The following is a 19800-nucleotide window of genomic DNA, read 5'->3' as shown; positions in this document are numbered from 1 at the left end:
TGGTTAATGGCTGTACAGTCTAAAGTCCACAAGGCTTGGAGTCACTGGTACAGGTGATTTAAAAGTCAGCATTGTACAGGCAGTCTTGGAAATGGATAAAACAGGAACAATGTGAGAAAGCACTCTGAAACTCAAGAACACTATAAGAAACCAAAAACCATTACAAACATCCATTCACCTGTGAATGAAACACAACACCTGGCAATGGACAATATCACATACAGTATAGCATGGCTTTATGTGAGCTTATATGAGTGCATAAGATGTCATGGAATTACACACCATGGGTCCCACCAATATGCTGGTGAGCAGGAAATAAGGCTAACAGTGCCAAGAACCACAGCCCTACTAGACAATAAAACAGGCTGTATGCAAGGTAAGAGATTATATAGGGTGGTAGATGTGGCAAAACACAGACCAAAGTAGAACTGCCAAACATCCATGATGAAAAGCTCAAAATGTATCCAGCATGACAGCCACAGGAACTGAAAAATGGTGAAAAGACTACATCTGAAATGTGTCATACAGTGGTGAAAGCTGCAGTTTCCCTGACCCAGGAGGAACCCAACAAACTGAGTGAGTCAACCACAAGACTTGCTGATTCCTTGGCTTGCTATGAGGATACTTTTTCCTTGGGCTCCTTCAGTAGGAAGGATGCAAACAGGAGCAAGTTAAGGGAGAGCCCACATAACCTTTATGGTGCCCCCTGAATATCATAAGGGCTCATAGAAACCAAGAATGCCATTTAGTTGCAAAAGTTTTTGGCTCCCCTAATATGGAAACATGCAGGAGTAGTCAATCCAAACCTAATGTTCCTTCCAGTAGTTCAAGAACATTTCAAACCTAGGAAATAAGATGAGAGAGGCATGTCTGGAAATTATTATAGAACAGCCTGTTAATTGTACTGGTGTGAATATTCAGTTATATACCTATTTTGCCATTATAGGTTAACTGTGCTTTATATCATTCATCAAGTAAAGCCAGATATGCCAAAACTTGTATGCTCTTTTAACTGCAGTAAGTTCATATATTACATGCCCTGCCTTTGGCTGTAAGGACCATGATGATGGTCTGCTCCCCCAGGCAGTATAATGTGTCAACTGAAGGACACTAGACCTGTCCATTTCAAAAGACTGCCCAATGTATGTGCAGGAGAAAAATATATTTTGAAAGATTCACCTTTCCTTTGATGGGTTAACCTAACTGGCTGTTGTGCTATTGCAATGACGTATTCACAATGTTAGCACATCTGGTGCTGTAGTGTTTTCACCAGTTGAAAGCTGGCCACCAGTCATAGTAACAGGATTTAGGCCATGCCATACCTCAGGTAGTTAACTGCTGGCTTCCCACTATCGTGGCCCAGGTCAAGTCATGTGGGACTCATGGTGGGCAGAGTGGTACTGGGGAAGGTTTCTCCTGCCAGTTCTCATTCCACCAAGCGCTCCATACTCGTCTATCATCCGGAGCCAGTACAATAGGCTGATTAGTGGCCAACATACCAAGTGGATTCAGTCTCATTAAATTCCATATACCTGGCCGATAAAGGTTAAGATGAAGTTTGATTTAAACCCTAAACAGCAGGAGGTAAAATGAACAGACTGGTTTTGAACCCCAAAAATTACTGAAATGAGAACACAAAAGTTACCTCCAACAGTTTGTGTCCATGTCCATGCCCCATTAGACATGATCAGTTGCTCAATGTGGTCGTATTTTTGGGTCTCTACTAATCTGAAGCACCAGTTTAGTTCTGAAAAGTCCTGGTTGCAATATTCAGGTACTCATTATATGCAAGTTTGAAAAATATGATTCCATTTCAGTGCACTTAACTAGTTAGACCAATTGCAGTTAACAGCATTTGCCTTAATGCAAATGCAAATTGAATGAAGTGGAGAGAAGCAGTACAGTATTATATGGTTGTTGGAGGAGGGAATTGAAGGGAGAGGTGAATATCATGTTCAGTTTATGCCATTTCACTCACTGGGACTCCTGAACACAATTGTGGCTTAAATTGAAGTATATCTGCATACATAAGGCTAATTAGCGATTGCAGGATATGACAGCCACATGATGTGAATGTTGAAGTACTGCAGAGAGTATAGTTACGTTATAAATTTAATGCTACGAGAGAAACCCAATTATTAATTTTCCCGCTAGACTAGTTGTTTCCGCAATACACGAACTTCAAGGTCAATGACATAGGTCGACTCGGAAATTTGAATAAAAAAACCTTGTTTAAAATTTTGGCTTTGATTTGCTTAATGTGATTACTGTCACGAATAAACACTATGACTGTGAGTAGAGTAAAAACTATATAAAACTCCGAAATCCCTAACATACGCAGCTACTACATCACACTTCTTCGTTCCTCAGGCTCCACTGCTGCAAACACGGTTACAAACTTTGTCGTGCATAATTCGTAATTGTTAGTGCAATACCAGACTTTAAATAGCATGTTCTCGCGAACATCATGCTGTAAATGTAAATTGAACATATGAGATGTGTTATTTGGCTTTATCCGATTTGCGCTACGCGTTACAGTAAAGTACTGGAAAAGAAAAATAATCTCTGGTTATAGCTGTAATGGCTGTAATGGTGGCAAGTCATATGCGTTGGCGACAGCTGACTGGCTGGTCGTTAGTGGTCCGTGGATGGTGTCGGTTGGCCCAATGTGGTTGAGTGTATGTTGGTTTAAGTCTACCGTTACATTACACCGGAAAACTGCCACATGTGAAGGTGGGTGGCATATTGTCTTGAGGATTTAATAAGGTCGATTCTGCCTGTCTAAGGTCTGCAACGAACATTTTTACGACATGAGTCCGTACTGTTATTTAATAATTTTGGTATTCTATTTGTCTATTGCTAATGTTAGTTCAAGTGAAGCTGGTAAGAAAGGCCCAAAAGTTACAGATAAGGTAAGCCTGGTTTTATCTCAGCTCTGCATGTTGTATTAATAATGGTAGAAAATGAATCCAAAATATATTTGTACCTTGGTTAAGTAAACGTTTTCTTTTGTAAGGTTTGGTTCGATATTACAATTGGGGAAGAAGAGAAGCAGAGAATAGAAATTGGGTTGTTTGGTAAAACGGTACCCAGGACTGTCAAAAATTTTGTTGAACTAGCGAAGAAACCAGAAGGAGAAGGATATAAGGGCAGCAAATTTCATAGAGTCATAAAAGATTTTATGATACAAGGTGGCGACTTCACTAAAGGAGATGGTACTGGAGGTGAGTGACCTGGACAGGTAATAATCTTTCTTGGGGCATGACTATTTATAGTGGTTGGTTGCCATGACACTTATAAACTACATGGTTGTACCTACTCATGTCAGTTATTTTGTTCAGTTAGGATATAAAAATTAAGATATTAATGATAAACTACCATATAAATTAGAGGTGGCTGAAATGCATTAGTGGCTGAGCCTAAGGGTAAGGGGGTGAGGTCTCCCATAAAATATTAGATGGGGCGGGGGCATGTCTCCCCTAAAAACTTGGTAAAGTGTGCACAAAAGTGAAGTGCCCATAACAAACTAAACTACATAGAACTGAGCCCTTCTTGAGAAGCCACCAGTTGTGCAGCTAGTTAAGAATTTCCCAGCATTTTGTGGAACCTGAAGGTTCATTACCAATACATACACACATTTCATTAATTCAACATTTGTCCATCAATGGGTGAATATGAAACAAGTCAGGAGGTGTACGTTGCACAGTGCAACTTGAGCAAAAGATCATAAGAGGTTAAAGGGTTAAACTTATTGAGCAAAAGAAATATTAAACAGTAATATATACTAACTACATAAACAATTAAATACATTAAACAATAATATATACACAGTTCATTAACAACAAAGTAAGTACAGAATCTGGTATAACAATATGATTGAAAGTGCTTAAAAAGTAGAATGAAACATGTGTAAGAAGATAATTCCTTAAAGCAAACTCAAAAAATGCTCTCTTTTTTCATCTGGATATGCTAGGTAGTAATTTATTGAATATCTTAATAACAGGAAGTCTAACTAAGGGTATGTCTAATTTGTTCTTATATCTTGTATTGATGTCATGAACAGAAGAGTTAATTTGAAGGTAATGCATGTTATAAAAAACACAGCATTAATGAATAAATATACAAACTTAGAACAGGTAAAATCTCCAGTCTTTTAAACCATTTTCTGCAGGAACTCTATGAACTTATCTCAACATAATTCTTAATACCATTTTTTGAATTAGGAATACCTTATGCATAGAACTAGTGTTACCCCAAAATATTATTCTGTAATTAACCAAAGCCATGTTAGGTGGGTCCCATGTCACCACGGCATGGCGCGTCCTCAGGTTGTGGATGGAGGGTAGCTGCACATATATTGAATAANAACCGGTTAATCCGCCCCCGGATAATCGAGAGTTGACTGTATATTGAATAGGCAGTTGCGGACAGCCAACAAGCTTACTGTGAAAAATAAGCTTGTTATAAAAATTTGCAAGAAGTCTTGGACCTGGAAGGAATCCATGGATAAACGACCTGAGCGAAAGCAAATGGACATGAGATTCGGTACTTGGAACATCAGAAGTATGTATCAGGCAGGTTCACTCAGGGCAGTGGTGGAAGAAATCTCAAAATATAAGTTAGATTTAGTGGGAGTACAGGAGGTCAGATGGGACGGAGGTGGCACCGAACCAGCAGGTGAATATACATTCTTCTGTGGAAAGGGGAATGAGAATCATGAATTCGGTACGTGTTTTTTCATACATAAGTTAATCATATCAGCATTTAAGGGGGTAGAGTCCATTATATGATGTCATAAGAGGTCGCTGGTGTGATATCATTTGGAATGTATATACCCCAACAGAAGATAAAATTAATTATATAAAGGACAGGTTCTACAAAGAACTAGAACATGTATTTGAGAAATTCCCGAAGTTCCATAAGAAAATTTTGTTAAGAGATTTCAATGCCAAAGTAGGTACTCAATGCCTCATCCTCCTTGACTTGATCATTCTAATTACACTTGGAGAAGAGCACAAGTTATGAAGCTCCTCATTGTGCAGTTTTCTCCAACCTCCTGTCACCTCATCCATCTTCAGTCCAAATATTCTCAACACCCTGTTCTCAAACACCCTCAGTCTGTGTTCCTCTGTTAATGTCAGAGACCAAGTTTCACACCCATACAGAACCACAGGCAAAATTATAGTTTTGTATATTCGGATTTTTGTGTTTTTGGACAGCAGACAAGAAGACAAAAGGTTCCGGACTGAATGGTAGCAAGCATTACCAGAGTTCAGTTTCCACATTTTGAATAGGCAGAAGAATTACACAGAAACTTTAATTGATGCTAGTAAAGAGGCTAGTCTCGAAACATACACATGGCTTGTGCTGAACTTCAGATTTCACAGCCAATACAGTTTGTCACACTCCTTTTCAAGTTACACTGCATGTGAAGCACATTCTTTTAACCTACTGACCTCGTCAACAGTCACTTTTTCTGGAATCTCACAACCTCAGCAAACCTACACTTTCTAGAATATTCTGAAATCCTCTAAAGCAGCACCTGGAATTGAATCAGTGTATACACATAATTTATAGCAGCAGTCAGTTAAGTATTTAGTAAACATATAAAATTTAATGGACTACATGGCATTATATCCCAGAAGATAGTACTCTTCATAACAACTGCTGTGAGAATTTCAGATCTTACATGTAAGTATTTACTTTTAAGGAAAACTCGTAGTCTCCTTCCCCATCTGGGCTGTGATCCTAGCATTGTATTTTGCATTTTTTTGCTCTTTGCAGGCCGAAGCATTTATGGCGACCGTTTTGCAGATGAAAATTTCAAGCTGAAGCACTATGGAGCAGGTTGGCTTTCCATGGCTAATGCTGGTAAAGATACAAATGGATCACAGTTTTTTATAACAACTAAACAGACACCCTGGTTAGATGGAAGACATGTTGTTTTTGGGAAGATTCTAAAAGGAATGGTTAGTGTTTGAAAGTTTCATGTTTATTTGAACATTGCCATACTGTGGAAAAACATAAAAATGTGTATAATTAATTATTAGTAATTTCAGAATTATGTGCATAGGTTTTCTCATACATTCAATATTTCAGGATGTGATCAGAAAGATTGAGAGCTCCAAGACTGACAGCCGTGATCGGCCAGTTAAAGATGTGACTATTGTAGACTGTGGAGCTGAAGAAGTAACTGAGCCATTCTCTGTCTCAAAAGAGGATGCTACAGAGTAAAATGCTCTGAACATCGGCCAGGAATAATTGTGCTTGCCAACGTCAGTTACACTTCCATGGAGGCATCTTGGATTCTGTCACCTAAGTGTACAGAAGTGATCTAACTATGAATTTACAGTAAACAGCTGTTGTTTCTATCATGCAAATCTCTTGACATTGTCATGTGTCTGTTACACTAGAGGTGTGCACATCCAGTAGTGATATGGAAGTTTTCTGTAACATTAATGCTTTGCCAAAATGTAAACAGTTTGTGATCTTTCCATACTTTTGTAATTGACCTTAACAATTTATTTGTTATGCTTGCAACATGCAAAAATTAAATACTCTTTCATTTAAAAATGAAATTCAATATTATGCAGGAAACAGTTCTTTACAAACTTTTTTAAGTGAGTTTCACATGCAACTTTAATTGGATTTTTGTATTTTCAGTAGAAAAGAACAATGGTGGTTTTAAATGGTCTGTGAGCAATATTCAGAGTAATGTACTTGGGTTGTGGTTAGTCAGTTCATGACATATGTCTGTATTAAATGAATATGGGCAGAAAATGAGTTTACTTTCACTTTGTAAGGGTTTTTGTGGTTTCATGCTTAACGAGGTAGGTAAAGTCTCAAACAATAAAACATGACATTTGAATTTCTCTAAATGTGTTCTTCTGGGTTGTGGCATAGTCTTAGAGGTGGGCACCAACATTTGACAGGAGCAAGTTACTACTGTCTTTATTGCCGAAATGTGTTTGGTGTGGAATTGACCGGCATATGTTTCAGGGAAGGTACTTTCAGACCCGCGGGACGGAGTAAGGAAATGGAGCCTGATCTGGGCCATTGGCAATGGTGGGTAGGAAAACAGCTCTTTTCAAGTACGTACTGAGTCTTAGCCACATGAAGGAAATGGAATTGTCAGAAGACATATTCCTTTTAGTGACACCCATATGTTTTCTTGACAGGAGGGAAACAGAACATTCAGTCAGAACAATCATGGTTGCAGAAGTGTCAAACTTATAGAATTACAGATATTTTCTGTGTATTGGTAAAAAGTTGGCATGTACACATTGCAACAGAATGTCTGAAGCCTGGTAATTGTATCATATAAAGCTATTCTAATTTTATTATTTTGTATGATACTGATATTTCCAGTTCCCCACAAGATTGAGCACAGGTAATGTTAATGGCACTTTATGATTATCTTTCAGTGTTTATAGAAAAAGTTACATTTACTTCTGAGGGTGCTACACTACCTGATGAACCTTGGCCTCTTTAACCCTTCAGTGCCATAGTCCATACCTGGCACGCATAGTGCAGGGCTAAGTTTCAGTACATACTTTGAAATGTTGTTTTCCATATAAAGCAGTTCTTTTGGTATGAAATCAAAGAGGAAATTTCAGGCTATCATTTTGTTTATTCAGTGTCCCACTTTTGAACTTCCTGCGGCAGTTTTATTACATTTGATTTCTTTGAAAATGTTTTCTGCCTCAACACTTGATGCGCTTAATATCATACAAATCTATCCTCGCCCCTAGGGGAACTTTTATAAACTAAATATGTTAGATTGATACTGTGTCCTGTCCTGCATGCTGATCGAATGAAAAGTCTATTCTCTTCAGGTATATTCTGACCAGTGCTGCTTCTAGATTGGAATTTGTAACCAAGAGAACACATGGAGAATCTACAACTTTGAGACATGATGTTGACTCTAAGAAGTGTTATGACTGCCATGTAGCAAGTGATAAACAGTTCACTATATGAATGGTACTACTGTAATTCCCCTTTATTCTGTAAATACACATCATGCAGTCTGGTTTTAGCGAGCCGTGAGCAGCGAAGTTGCTAGCTGTGTTGTGTCATGACCAGTGCAGGATATATTTACTTCAAACCAAATCAGAACAAAGGTTTATGAGATTTTGAATTTGACACTGAAAATCGAGAAAAGCACAAACGTCCATTGGGAAAATATGCAAAACTATAAGGAGCAGAAAGAAAATTCTGAATGTGATGAGAATACGTAGAGTAACACAAAGAAGAGAATAGATCAATTGTCAATCAGAATTAACTTAATTGACGGACTGTGAAATATGCTAATGCTGTAGAACACGAAGTGCCAGGTCGACAATTGTCAGACAAACAGTGCGCTGTCTAAAGAGAAAGAAATTTTATAATAAAGATTCTACCAACTGCGAAGAAATCAAGACCACTGAAATGGCTTGTTGCGTGTCAAAAACTGTACTAGTGTGACATGTGATGTGTGGAATGTTTTCACAACTAACACACCCAGCCGAATTTCTAAGATAATATGATACTATTATTCCTAATTTTTATAGGCTTACTGTACCAAAAAATAATTTTGAAGCAGTGTTGATCAATACACCGATTCTATATACATTTCTAAATGTAGTGTGAAAATTAGAAAAACAAAACTCCAGTTTTTCCCAATTTATTACACTTTTTGTGAATTGTTGCATTTACCATTTTAAATGCTTAAAATCTTCAACTGAAGCCAGCCACCTGATAGCAAGTCTGCCTACTTGAGTACCCTCTGGTTTTATATAGAGTTACCTTCCTGAAACGGTTCTGCTCCTGCATTTTAACTCTTTGACTGGCGCGGGCGTGTTTTAACGCCCAGACGATGCCAGCCGTTCCCTGGCGTTGGCGTGTTTTAACGCTTTGACAATCTCTTCCCTTCTTTGCTCTCTTGGCACTCATCAACCAAAGACATATATATGATAGTTTTTGTGCATGTTTGTAAAGAACCCTTGTAAACTTTGTGGGGGTCTATATTACTGTCAGAACCCTCTGAGAAGGAAAAGGTCAGAAAATATTTCACATTCATTCAGTTTCACCATGGCTTCTTGCAGCAAGTGTCTTCGTGTTCCTACAGACCAGCTGGAAAATGTTGTGAACGAGATTTGTTCTGATGATGATAGTGGCGATGAAATAATGATTCCTGAATTAGATGAAGTTGATAGTGACAATAATACAGTGATAGACAATGATCCACAAGACAGTAATCATGAACATTTACCTACCACGAGTGCGGTGCCTGACATGCCCATCTCATGGACGTACGGAGACATTGTACCAACAATAGTTCCATTTACTAGTAGTTCCGGGATCAAAATTGATATAACATAAAATGGATTTCATGGATTAAAATTTTTCTGGATGATGACTTGGTAAATCACATCACAACTGAAACCAATCGCTATGCTCACCAGCACTTCAACACACATGAGTTAGCTCCTCACTCTCGAAAACACAATTACAATTATGTCACATCAGATGAAATCTGGACATACTTAGGAATTGTGTTCATGACAGGAATCGACAAACGCCCTGAAATTGAAGAATATTTGTCCACTAGGCCCCTATTTCACACCCATGGTATGGACAAAACATGTCTTTGCGGTTGAATAGTTTCATTCTATTCAAAAAGAACACAACAAACGAAAAATACAAGAAGAGAAATTACAGATTCAAAGATTTTATATTGGACTGTGTAGAAAAATGACTGAACCAAACAAACAGGGTGGAGAGGGAGAAAAGTCAAGGAATGAAGTGGATGACGAATCTATTGGGTCAGACTAGAGTGCAGTCACGCCTCCGCCCTCGACCTTGAAAAGACCACCAGTGAAAGAGCCAGCAAATCGTCTAGAGGGTGGCTTGAAAATTCACAAAATGGTCCATGTTCCTAACAGTAACAATAAGAAGAATGGTGCCCTGAGAAAGTGTCGCGTGAGTGCTAATCACAAGGTTAGAAAAGAAACAAGTATCATGTGTGCAGGCTGTGGTGTGGCTCTCTGCAAACTTTCATGTTTCAATGTTTATGACACGAAGAAAAACTAATAAAGAGGTATGGAAAGGCATTTATTGCATAAAATATTGTATTTTAATTAGTTCCTAAAAATTTCGTTTTTAAAAACCAATTTTTGTTGAAGTTGTTTAGGAAAAAGTAACTACATGCATTTTAGCAACATACGGTTTAAAGGGCCTGCCAGGACAGGGGTGGGATTTAAATACCCTTCGCGCCAGTCAAAGAGATAAAAAGGTGTCTCTCACATGTTTATGTATCCATGTGGCACTATTAAGCAATAATACTTGGCACCAAACTATAATATGCTGTGAAGTGAAACACTTTTAAAGATATTAATAATGAAACAGGATAGAAATATGATAATTACTGGTATTATATACGGGAAATTTGTGGAACACCATCTTTGGACTCATATAATCAGATTCATTACTGCAAATGGCATTAACTATACTGATCATGAGAAAATGCACCAAGTAGCATATGTATGACATGGAGTAAACACAGATTGATTGATTCTATGGTTTCTGATTGTGTTGTGGCAGTTTTTTAATGTCCCCTACTTGGGGAACAGATTGGCAGTATTGTGATGCTACTTATCCTTCAGTAAAGAAGCAGAAAGTACTGTTCTCTTATCAGCAATGCCACAGGTTCAGTGAGGTCTTATGAAACAGGTCTCCAGAGTGCAGAACTGAATTTCTGTAGGTATCTTAGTTCATATATATTTATAGGACATCTCTCTTTCACACATAGAGGAAAATTTATGTTGGTTTTGGAAAAATTCAGCACAGTGCATAGATAAATTTGCCTCTTTCAGAAGCTGGGATGTCAGTTTTACTAAACAAAATATAACCTGAAAACAAGATGAGCTTGCTGCAATAAAAACAATGACAAGGCTGTTGGTATGGTATATGTTTTTTTGTAAGGGTAAAAAGGTAAAATTGTTCCTTTGCTTAATTAAGCACCACATCATGAAGATGTATGGGGGAATGGAGGTATAGCACCAGTTTTGACCTTGGTACTAGGTGGAGGTGAGTGGTCAGCTTTACGCTTCAGCCACTTTATGCCTAGGGAAAGAGCTCCCAGCACCCACTGAATAGATGGGTAGGTGGACCCCAGGGTCAGCTGGACACTGAAGAATTCTCATGTCCCAGCTGAGAATTGACCCCTGGCTGGCCAGCCCATAGCCTTTCACTATACTGAGTTATATAAGTGCTCCTATATATTATTTTGTTAGAAAAATTATTACTCAAGTCTAGAACTTCCTTTCCATGCAATGAACTTGCACAGTAGATGGTCATTAGCATATCTCAGAGATATGAAAGGAAAATACCCTGTATCATTTGACCTCACACGTTCAACTTATATTTTAGAAGTAAATTCTGATGCAACTTTTGACCAAATCTGGGAATAAAACTTTTTCAGTGACCTGTCATATGTGCAGCTTCCTGCATACATCAAATTTACAACTCAAGATCTGGATATTCTGGCATATACATATTGTGACATGTTGCACAGTGGAGGACAAACCCTCCCTCCCCCAGCAGTGACATGGCAGCTCTGGCCACGGTGACGTAGCCCCCCCTGGGCTACGTGGCACCGCTTCCTACTGTGACGAGGCACACAATGCGCGGTGACGTAACATGGCGTGAGGCAACAGCGGTACCAATTACGTAACAGGCAAGCGCTGCGACTGTATAAGGGAACTACACAGCTGCCACAGTCAGTTAAAGTGTATCAGCGGCCGAAGACAGTTCTCTAGCCAGCAGGGAGTCAGTTAAAGTGTACCAGCCGCTGAAGTTAGTTCTCAAGACAGCTGCCTACGAGTTGAATTGAATTGTGGTAGTCGCTGAGTTTAGTTGTAACGTGTGTAAACCCATAACATTGTAATTAATTATAGCTGATACTTGTAGGTTGTTAAATAAACCAATTAACAATCCGAACGGCGTCTTCAGTAACGAAACACGTTACAATATGATATGCAAGTGTCTGAAGTTAATTCTAAGGTGCCCTTGATATGTGCAACACTGATGACAACTATGAAGATGGATGATGGCATGTGTTAATGATGCAATATTTTGTGCTTATCAGAAGCCATATTGGTGGTTTGTTTCCTTGCTCATTAGCTAAGCTAGGATTGTGTGTGAAATTAGTAAGGGTAATATTAGTGAGCTTTATTATGTACAAAAAATCTACCATGTGGTTAAGTTGTGGCAACTTAACCACATGGAATTTTTTGGAAAGGGGCTCAGGTGGAGATGGTTAAGGATTATATCCAATGGTGGTGTTATTGGTGTTGAGCATTCAGCTTCTACTGTCACTGTTAGCTAAAATTGCTCACTCATGTTTCAGCATGCCTTATTCAGTGAAGAACTATAGAATGGACATAATCAGTAATGTAGAAGTTTAGGTCATTTCAGAGGATTTGGTTAATTCTGACTGTAAATTTTTAAATTATGCGATATTCTTTATACTACACAGAACAAAAAATATGCTTGTGTATCACATGTTTAGCTGTCCCCAGTCAGCTTTGTATCGGGTATTACCATTTTGTCGGTGCTGTAATTTATGATAGTGTGGAATGTGTGAGGAAGAGTAACCATTTCTTCAGTTTCACTGGATCATCTGTATTTGAAACATAACATAGTTGTACGTGTCCAGTGCAAATATATTAGCATGACTACAACGCGATACTTTTTAGGTATGTAGATAAGGTTCTGATTTTAAAGTTACCTGTTCATTCAGGCTTGCATACTTATGATTTCAAATTCCCTTTGTCATAGATAGTGGTATCTGGTAGTTACAAAACCATAATACACGAGTGAGGCTACAGCTTGTCTTTATCAGGTACCTGGACAGGGTTTTGGAATTTGAATGTCTAGTTCTGTACTGTGTGTTGAGTTGGAATTCTGTTTGTCACAGATGGTGTATCTTGCCTTGGATGGTTGCACAGCTTGGAGGTAACAGGAGCACATCATAGTTGCAGTTACNTGTTCATTCAGGCTTGCATACTTATGATTTCAAATTCCCTTTGTCACAGATGGTGGTATCTGGTAGTTACAAAACCATACTACACGAGTGAGGCTACAGCTTGGCTTCATCAGGTACATGGACAGGGTTTTGCAATTTGAATGTCTAGTTCCGTACTGTGTTGAGTTGGAATTCTGTTTGTCACAGATGGTGTATCTTGCCTTGGATGGCTGCACAGCTTGGAGGTAACAGGAGCACATCATAGTTGCAGTTACTCTGTGAGGTACATAGATGGGGTTCTGAATTTGCAGGCTCACTCACTTATATGAGGTCATCTGGTATATATAGGTGGGCTGTTTGCAGTCTAAAAATTGGAATGAGAAGTCTTCCAGTCTCAGTCCTCAGTGATCTCCAGGACATAAAGAGATGACTAGGATGACCGTTGTACATGCTGTTTTCTTCTTAGGTACTTCTGTTGACTTTTATTAAATTAAATTTCAAGAAAACTGGTATGTTCTTACACTGTAATCTGTAATAATTACAGCTGTGTGCCTATATGTTTTCCACACTTTAATACAGCTCAAAAGTAATATGCAACCAGAGTATCACATGCTTTCACAGCTCTTAGGACATGCAACAAATTATTTCTGAAATGGGTAGTAATCTAATCCTGAATTATATTGAAATTTATGTTTATCCACTTTCTTGCTTTCTTCTATCATCTTCTGGACATCCTTCCTGAAAATAAATAAAATTCACCTGCTTGAGAACACATTTTCTAATAAGACATTCTTCTGATGTATTAAGAATAAACTCACTGTTTCTACAGTTTGATCATACCAGAGCATCCTGAAAATAACTGAACCACTCATCTGGAAAAGGCTTATGTTCTGTCTGGCTAATCAGGCTGCAGAAATTGGACTGCTAGTGGACTCAACAAGCCTACTGTCTAACAAATTATAAATAAAACTTAACCAGATTACAGAAAATGCTGGATCTGATCTGTCAGGAGAATGTTGAAGCCTAGAGTAAAGCTGATTTCATCATTATTTTGGGGGGGGGCACTTCATGAAAATCTGTCAAGATGCCTTGCAGAGGGACCAGAACTGGAATTATCACGTTTAGTGTATTTTGGGGTGGCACATTTATGTACATGAGTGGGAAATTTTTATGGAGGTGCCAGCAATGTGTGCACAACAGAGCATTTCCAGCATCCACTGTAATCTGGGTTTTATTCATAATTTGTTAGATTAAAGGCTTGTTGATTCTCCTAGCCTTCTACCCTGCCTTTCATTACCATGTATACAAGAGTCTGCCACTGGTTCCTAACCTCAGCCAGATGAATCCAGTTCACACCCTCCCAACCCATTTCCTAAAGATACATTTTAATATTTTCTTTCCATCTGTGCTTGTATCTTCCAAGTGGTTTCCTCCCTTCAAGTATTCAAGTAAAATGTTGTATGCATTTCTTACCCTTCCCAGCTCATCTCTTTGATTTGATCACCGTAATATTTGATGAAGAGGACAAACAATGAAGTTCTGCAACATGCAGTATTCTCCAGCTTTCTGTTACGTCCTCTCTCATGGGTCCAAATACTCTTCTTAGCCCCATGTTCTCATACACCCGCAGTTTTGTAGTTATAATGTTTCATACTTTCATTTTTATGTTTTTATGCAGTAGATGGGTACAGCATTTCAGTATTAAATTTATCAGACTAAGAAAGTTTAAATTTGTGCTGGGTCATCAGTGGCATTAAAGGAATATGTGGGAGCTGTGTGTATGAAGACTTGGTTGCACTGCCCTCTATGCTGTGTATCTGAAAAAGACGATTATGAAATCATTCCCTAAAGCTGGCATATACCTGTAGGCTGGTGGCAGTATTTCTTCATGCAAGGTGCACTCAAATTCTTCTGGTGCCTCCACTTTGAAGATCCTTCGCCTGATAATATCCACATCTCGACCATATTCCTCCTCCAAGTCATGGAGAGATGCTGGTGGGCAAATAAATTGAAAAACAAAGTAACTGTAACAAAAGTTTAACAGGTTAGTCTCACTCTAAAAAATGTAAAACAAAATAATCTTATATTTAAGCATCCTGTTGCATTACTATATTCAACCTTGTTTACATACAATTGTCCATCAATAATGCAACTATTTATTTTTTCATTCACATTTGCTTTTGCTATTAACACTTTCAAACATTTCTCACCCCCAAACAGTCATCTTCAGGTGTCCCATTATGCCAAACCTGCTACACTGCACTGGGTATTGTCCATTCCACATGCATGTAACTGAACATTTCACAATTAAAATGTTACAATTGCACTCAACTGCTGTGCATTAAATCTTACATGTTACAGTTCACTCCATTTAAAATCAATTAAAAATCGTTAAAATTTTTAATAATATAAAACTCATAATTCCACCTCATACGGGGCATCATCCACTTGTCTAAGCAATATACCCTTCTTTGGTTGTTCATGTTGCAGCGGCTCACCCTCTCCATATGCAAGCCCACTGTTATGTTTTGTCTGCAATCTGTGATGTGTAAGAACCCACATACTGATATTGTTTTTGATTGTTGTTATTAGTGTTATGTTTTGTTTGTTTACGCTTGTACACACTTTGCCCCTTACTTGTCCTTGTTCCCACAAGCCCCTATTTGTTTTCAATTGTTGTTATTAGTGTTATCTTTTGTCTGTTTACCCTTATACACACTTTGCCCCTTACTTGTCCATTGTTTCCACAAGCCTCTATGGTGTTGTCTTCATGTGCACAGACGTTATGCTAATGCTATGTGTATGTAGTGTGTTTGCTTCCATATTTATATGTATCATGGTTGTGAAGGGTGGGGGGAGGTGGGGTATGTAATGTTATTTTGTGTAATTCTTTGAATATGGGATTGTGTGCATCAATACTGGTATCGTTCATGTGTAGGTTTTCTCTACTGACTTTGTAAATATGGTACTTTTCAAGTGTATTCAAATATATTCCCTGCCTCCCTATTGTTATAATTTCCATAGTGTCTTCTGTTGTTCCATAAGTGTGTCCGATATACAATATGTGATTACCTGTTCGTCCAACATACTTCAATGGACAATCCAGGCACATTATTTGATAAATTCCACTTCTATTATATTTTCCTATCTGTGGCTGTGGCCTTAATATGTTCTGTATTGTGTTTTGCGTATGGAAGGGCACACTTTTATTCTCATGTCTTGAAGAAGCTTTGTGATTCCTCTTATTTCCTTGCCACTATATGTAAAGGTAACCCACTTTGTTTTTTGTTCCTGCGAGTCAGTGTGTGTACTTGCTTTTGTTTTTTCTGGGTGGGTAATTTATTGTAGTTTGTGTCATACTTGTTATTATGTAATATGTTTTTAATTATATTCTTTTCTGCATCCTTTGCTTTTCCTGTTAAGGATAAGTATGTAATTGATTTAATAAATAGTTAATACCAGATATCTTATGTTCATATGGGTGGCTAGAGCTATTTGGTATTATAATGTCAGTTTTTGTAAGTTTCCGATATATCAAAAACTGCAAATTTTTGTCATTCTGATGCATTACGAGACCTAGGAAGTTAATGGATTTGTGCTCTTCTTTTTCTATTGTGAAGTTTATGGTTGGCTGTAGTTTGTTAAATTCATTAAGTGTGTGGTCAATGTTTGTTTTGTTTTGATCCCATATTATCAGTATGTCACTGACATATCTGAAATACGTGATTATGTTATTTTATTAGGATGGGATATATTTGTGTATGTTCCATATGTTGTATGTATGTTTCCTCCAGTATTGATCAATGTAAATGAAGAAATAAATAGTTGCATTAATGAAAGAAAATTGTGTGTAAACAAGGTAAAACAAAAACACTGAAACCAACTTGTATTAATTTTTAAATGCCATGTGAAACAGAGCTTTGCTGTGTCAAATATAAATGTTATATATTATAAAAGGTTAATAGCCCCTACTGCACTAGTAAACTTAACAATCCCAGCAAACATTTAAACACTATTCAAGAAGGTAACCATCAGAATCTTAACACTGTTCTTTTCACTACAACCCTGAATCCAGGACATCCAGTACTTAGGATAAAATTATGGTGACAGGTGAAATATGTAGCTATGAGGGTCTATCAGTAAGTTTTCAAGTTTAAGGTTTTTTATTATAATCCCTGATATGAAAAATGCAGTTTTCATATCATGGGATGAGTTTTCAATTCCCTTTTGGTAGAAGTCTGTGCCCTTTTCTTAGATTACTGTTCCAGTTAAGTAGCCATGTTCAACTGATTTGTATACACACTATGTGGTACATCGCAGGTGAATCAATGTGCAGTGTTCCCAGTGATGATTAACAAATCCCTCTCATGCACCCACAGTAAATGCAGGTCCTTGGGTTGCGAGATCATATGCCTTGTAAATTTACTTTCTGAACATCCCATGTAATATCCATTTAGTCTTCTGAAATCTGGGATGATCATATTTTTATGTTACTTCACATTACAGTTTTCTATTGTACCATAAACAGGTATATCCTACAGGTTCATATATACAAAGTCTACTTATGCATTTTTTGACAAGAACATACTGGACAAAGAAAATGTATCATGAAATATTCATCTTATATTTGTGTGAAATATCCTTTGACCTAGTACAAAAAACTGCTAAGAATCTGTTTACACCTCATCAAAAGTGATCCTCCATGCTAACTAATATGACCACTATTCACTTTATTAATGATTTTCACTATAGAGTATCATTCATCTCCATTTGTCCAGAGTGAGCTTATTATGTGCATACAGGACAGACAAGTGGAGATGGCAAGGCCCACATATGCTAAAGCAGTAAGGAGTGAACATTTAATGTTTATGTGGCTGTCTTTGTTATTCATGGCTGTCAACACTAATATGTAAAACTCTTATTTAAAATCTAGACTTTATAAATATTTTGAATTTGGCATTTCCTCTAGGCCAGAGGTAATGGTTATATTTCCACAACCTGGTTCCCTAGGCTTCATTCATGGGAACAGGCTATACTGAATGAAGATGCAATTTGAAGGCATTAATTAAATTGGACATTCTGGTTTATATGTGGGGGCTGATGATGACAGCAATTTGAAAATATTTATAGTGCATTACTGGGTAGTGCCTGGCATGGAAAGACATAAACAAACTCCACAGTTCTGGGTGTACTTATCTTCTATACATTGTATGAAATAAATTAAATTATTAGTTTCGTCGTGGTTAGCCTGTTACTTCACAACATGTGGACTACTTACATTTTTTGAGTTCAGAATGTAATTATTGTATATTGTGAAATGTTGATGTATTTAGCTTTCTGAGTAAAACTATAGTAATAAATGCAAAGTTTGCGATACTGAGAAACTTCATATATCAAGATATTGTATTCCATATTTGCTCACCTTCCTTTCTTGTGCACTGCATCATGGGCAGACATCTTGTAAGGCAGGTTTCGTGTGCCAAGGTTCTCTACCTTTCGAATAATACCACCCTTATTAAATATGGCATCAGCCGAGCGTCGTAAAGTAGATAAAAGATCGGGCTGAAATTAAATTAAAACACTTTCAATAAAAACTATTAAAGTAAGCATGAGTCTACATTCTGCAATGACAGCTCATTTTAAATTTCATGCCAAAATAAGCATGTAAATGAAATATTCAACCTTTGTTCTGTTCTGTAACATAAAGTGTATATATATATATATATATATATATATATATAAAGAGAGAGAGAGAGAATAGAGCAACCCATATATCTGTTCCATAACTTTCAATCCCACCAGTATCTCCACTTAATGATCAGGAAATCATAACTGGGGTGATTTATTATACCAGACTGGAAAAATTATAACAAACTGTACCTGCCTGTTTAACTTAGACATAAAGGCTGTAAAAATATGAATTACACTGGCTAAGATTTCTGTGATAAGCAGTGAAGAACCTTTAGATCTGTAATAGCAAAGGCTACCTTATTCTGCACATTACCTATTAACTACCCTATAAGTTAAGTTTTATTTATACTTGCTACTGCTAACTAGTTACAAATTAACAATCATATATTTGTTACACAGTTACTGCTTACACGTGACATGATCCTGAGCACCAAAGCCGCTTCATAATTTGGCATTTCTCTGAACGATCAAAAATCTTACGTCTACTGTATAATTATATGCAGGAGAAAAACCATAACCCAATACAATCAACAGGCAACACCATGTTGAAATTACGCCCACATCGTCAACCAGTCAGTCACTACCGGCAACCATGACGCAGAGCTTGAAATTTCCCTTTCCCGATTGAAATTTGTATACAAATAGTGCTCTTGTTTCAATCCCTTTGTTCACGAGGACTGCCACTTTATTCCGGAAATGAATTTAGTCATTACCTAAGCAGCAGGAAAGAGTGAACATGGATGGACGTTAGTTATTTTCTAACTTTTGATTCCAGTTTTGCTTACGCAGTTCACGCGTCAAGTAAACTATATAGCCGTTATTCTGTTTGAGATTATCAACGGCGAGTTCAGGCATATAACGCCGACTAGTCTTGTGAAAGCCAACCGACGTTTCGGAGAAACATATCGTCCCCATCTGCAGGGTGTAAGAATAAGCCAAGATAATATTGTTCCCTGCTTCATGCTGGTTTCTTGCTTGACCCTGAAGATGGAGGCGATATGTTCCTCCGAAACGTCGGCTAACTTTCACCGGCCTGCATGTCGTTATATCTCAGAAGATAGAACTGAACGCAGCCTGTGACGGTAACTAAGCCGTCAAGAAGC

At 37.7% G+C, this 19800-nt stretch overlaps 2 protein-coding genes across 2 annotated transcripts; one reads left to right on the top strand and one right to left on the bottom strand.

Annotated features, from left to right (window-relative positions):
* Positions 1–2662: 2662 nt before the first annotated feature.
* Positions 2663–6872, top strand: LOC111862585 (peptidyl-prolyl cis-trans isomerase B). The gene is made up of 4 exons (XM_023848090.2): positions 2663–2912; positions 3017–3224; positions 5785–5969; positions 6100–6872. The coding sequence occupies exons 1-4, from the start codon at positions 2811–2813 to the stop codon at positions 6232–6234; spliced, it is 630 nt and encodes a 209-aa protein (XP_023703858.1). The 5' UTR covers positions 2663–2810; the 3' UTR covers positions 6235–6872.
* A 6638-nt stretch (positions 6873–13510) lies between these two features.
* Positions 13511–19298, bottom strand: LOC111862587 (probable 28S ribosomal protein S6, mitochondrial). The gene is made up of 4 exons (XM_023848092.2): positions 19108–19298; positions 18429–18568; positions 14869–15030; positions 13511–13744 (listed from the first exon to the last, which is right to left on the bottom strand). The coding sequence occupies exons 1-4, from the start codon at positions 19150–19152 to the stop codon at positions 13648–13650; spliced, it is 444 nt and encodes a 147-aa protein (XP_023703860.1). The 5' UTR covers positions 19153–19298; the 3' UTR covers positions 13511–13647.
* Between the last annotated feature and the right edge of the window lie 502 nt (positions 19299–19800).

This window comes from Cryptotermes secundus, unplaced genomic scaffold (assembly GCF_002891405.2).
Source record: "Cryptotermes secundus unplaced genomic scaffold, Csec_1.0 scaffold1768, whole genome shotgun sequence".
NCBI lineage: Eukaryota > Metazoa > Arthropoda > Insecta > Blattodea > Kalotermitidae > Cryptotermes > Cryptotermes secundus.
Note: the sequence above shows the minus strand (reverse complement) of the source record. Positions and strands in the feature narration are given on the sequence as shown.

Coding starts and splice junctions, on each gene's coding strand:
- LOC111862585 (XM_023848090.2), top strand. CDS start 2,811: ATGAGTCCGTACTGTTATTTAATAATTTTGGTATTCTATTTGTCTATT. Junction 3,225..5,784: donor TAAAGGAGATGGTACTGGAG/GTGAGTGACCTG, acceptor TGCTCTTTGCAG/GCCGAAGCATTTATGGCGAC. Junction 5,970..6,099: donor GGAAGATTCTAAAAGGAATG/GTTAGTGTTTGA, acceptor TCAATATTTCAG/GATGTGATCAGAAAGATTGA.
- LOC111862587 (XM_023848092.2), bottom strand. CDS start 19,152: ATGCCAAATTATGAAGCGGCTTTGGTGCTCAGGATCATGTCACGT. Junction 15,031..18,428: donor GCAGTGCACAAGAAAGGAAG/GTGAGCAAATAT, acceptor CTTTTGTTACAG/TTACTTTGTTTTTCAATTTA. Junction 13,745..14,868: donor ATACTGCCACCAGCCTACAG/GTATATGCCAGC, acceptor ATTTATTTTCAG/GAAGGATGTCCAGAAGATGA.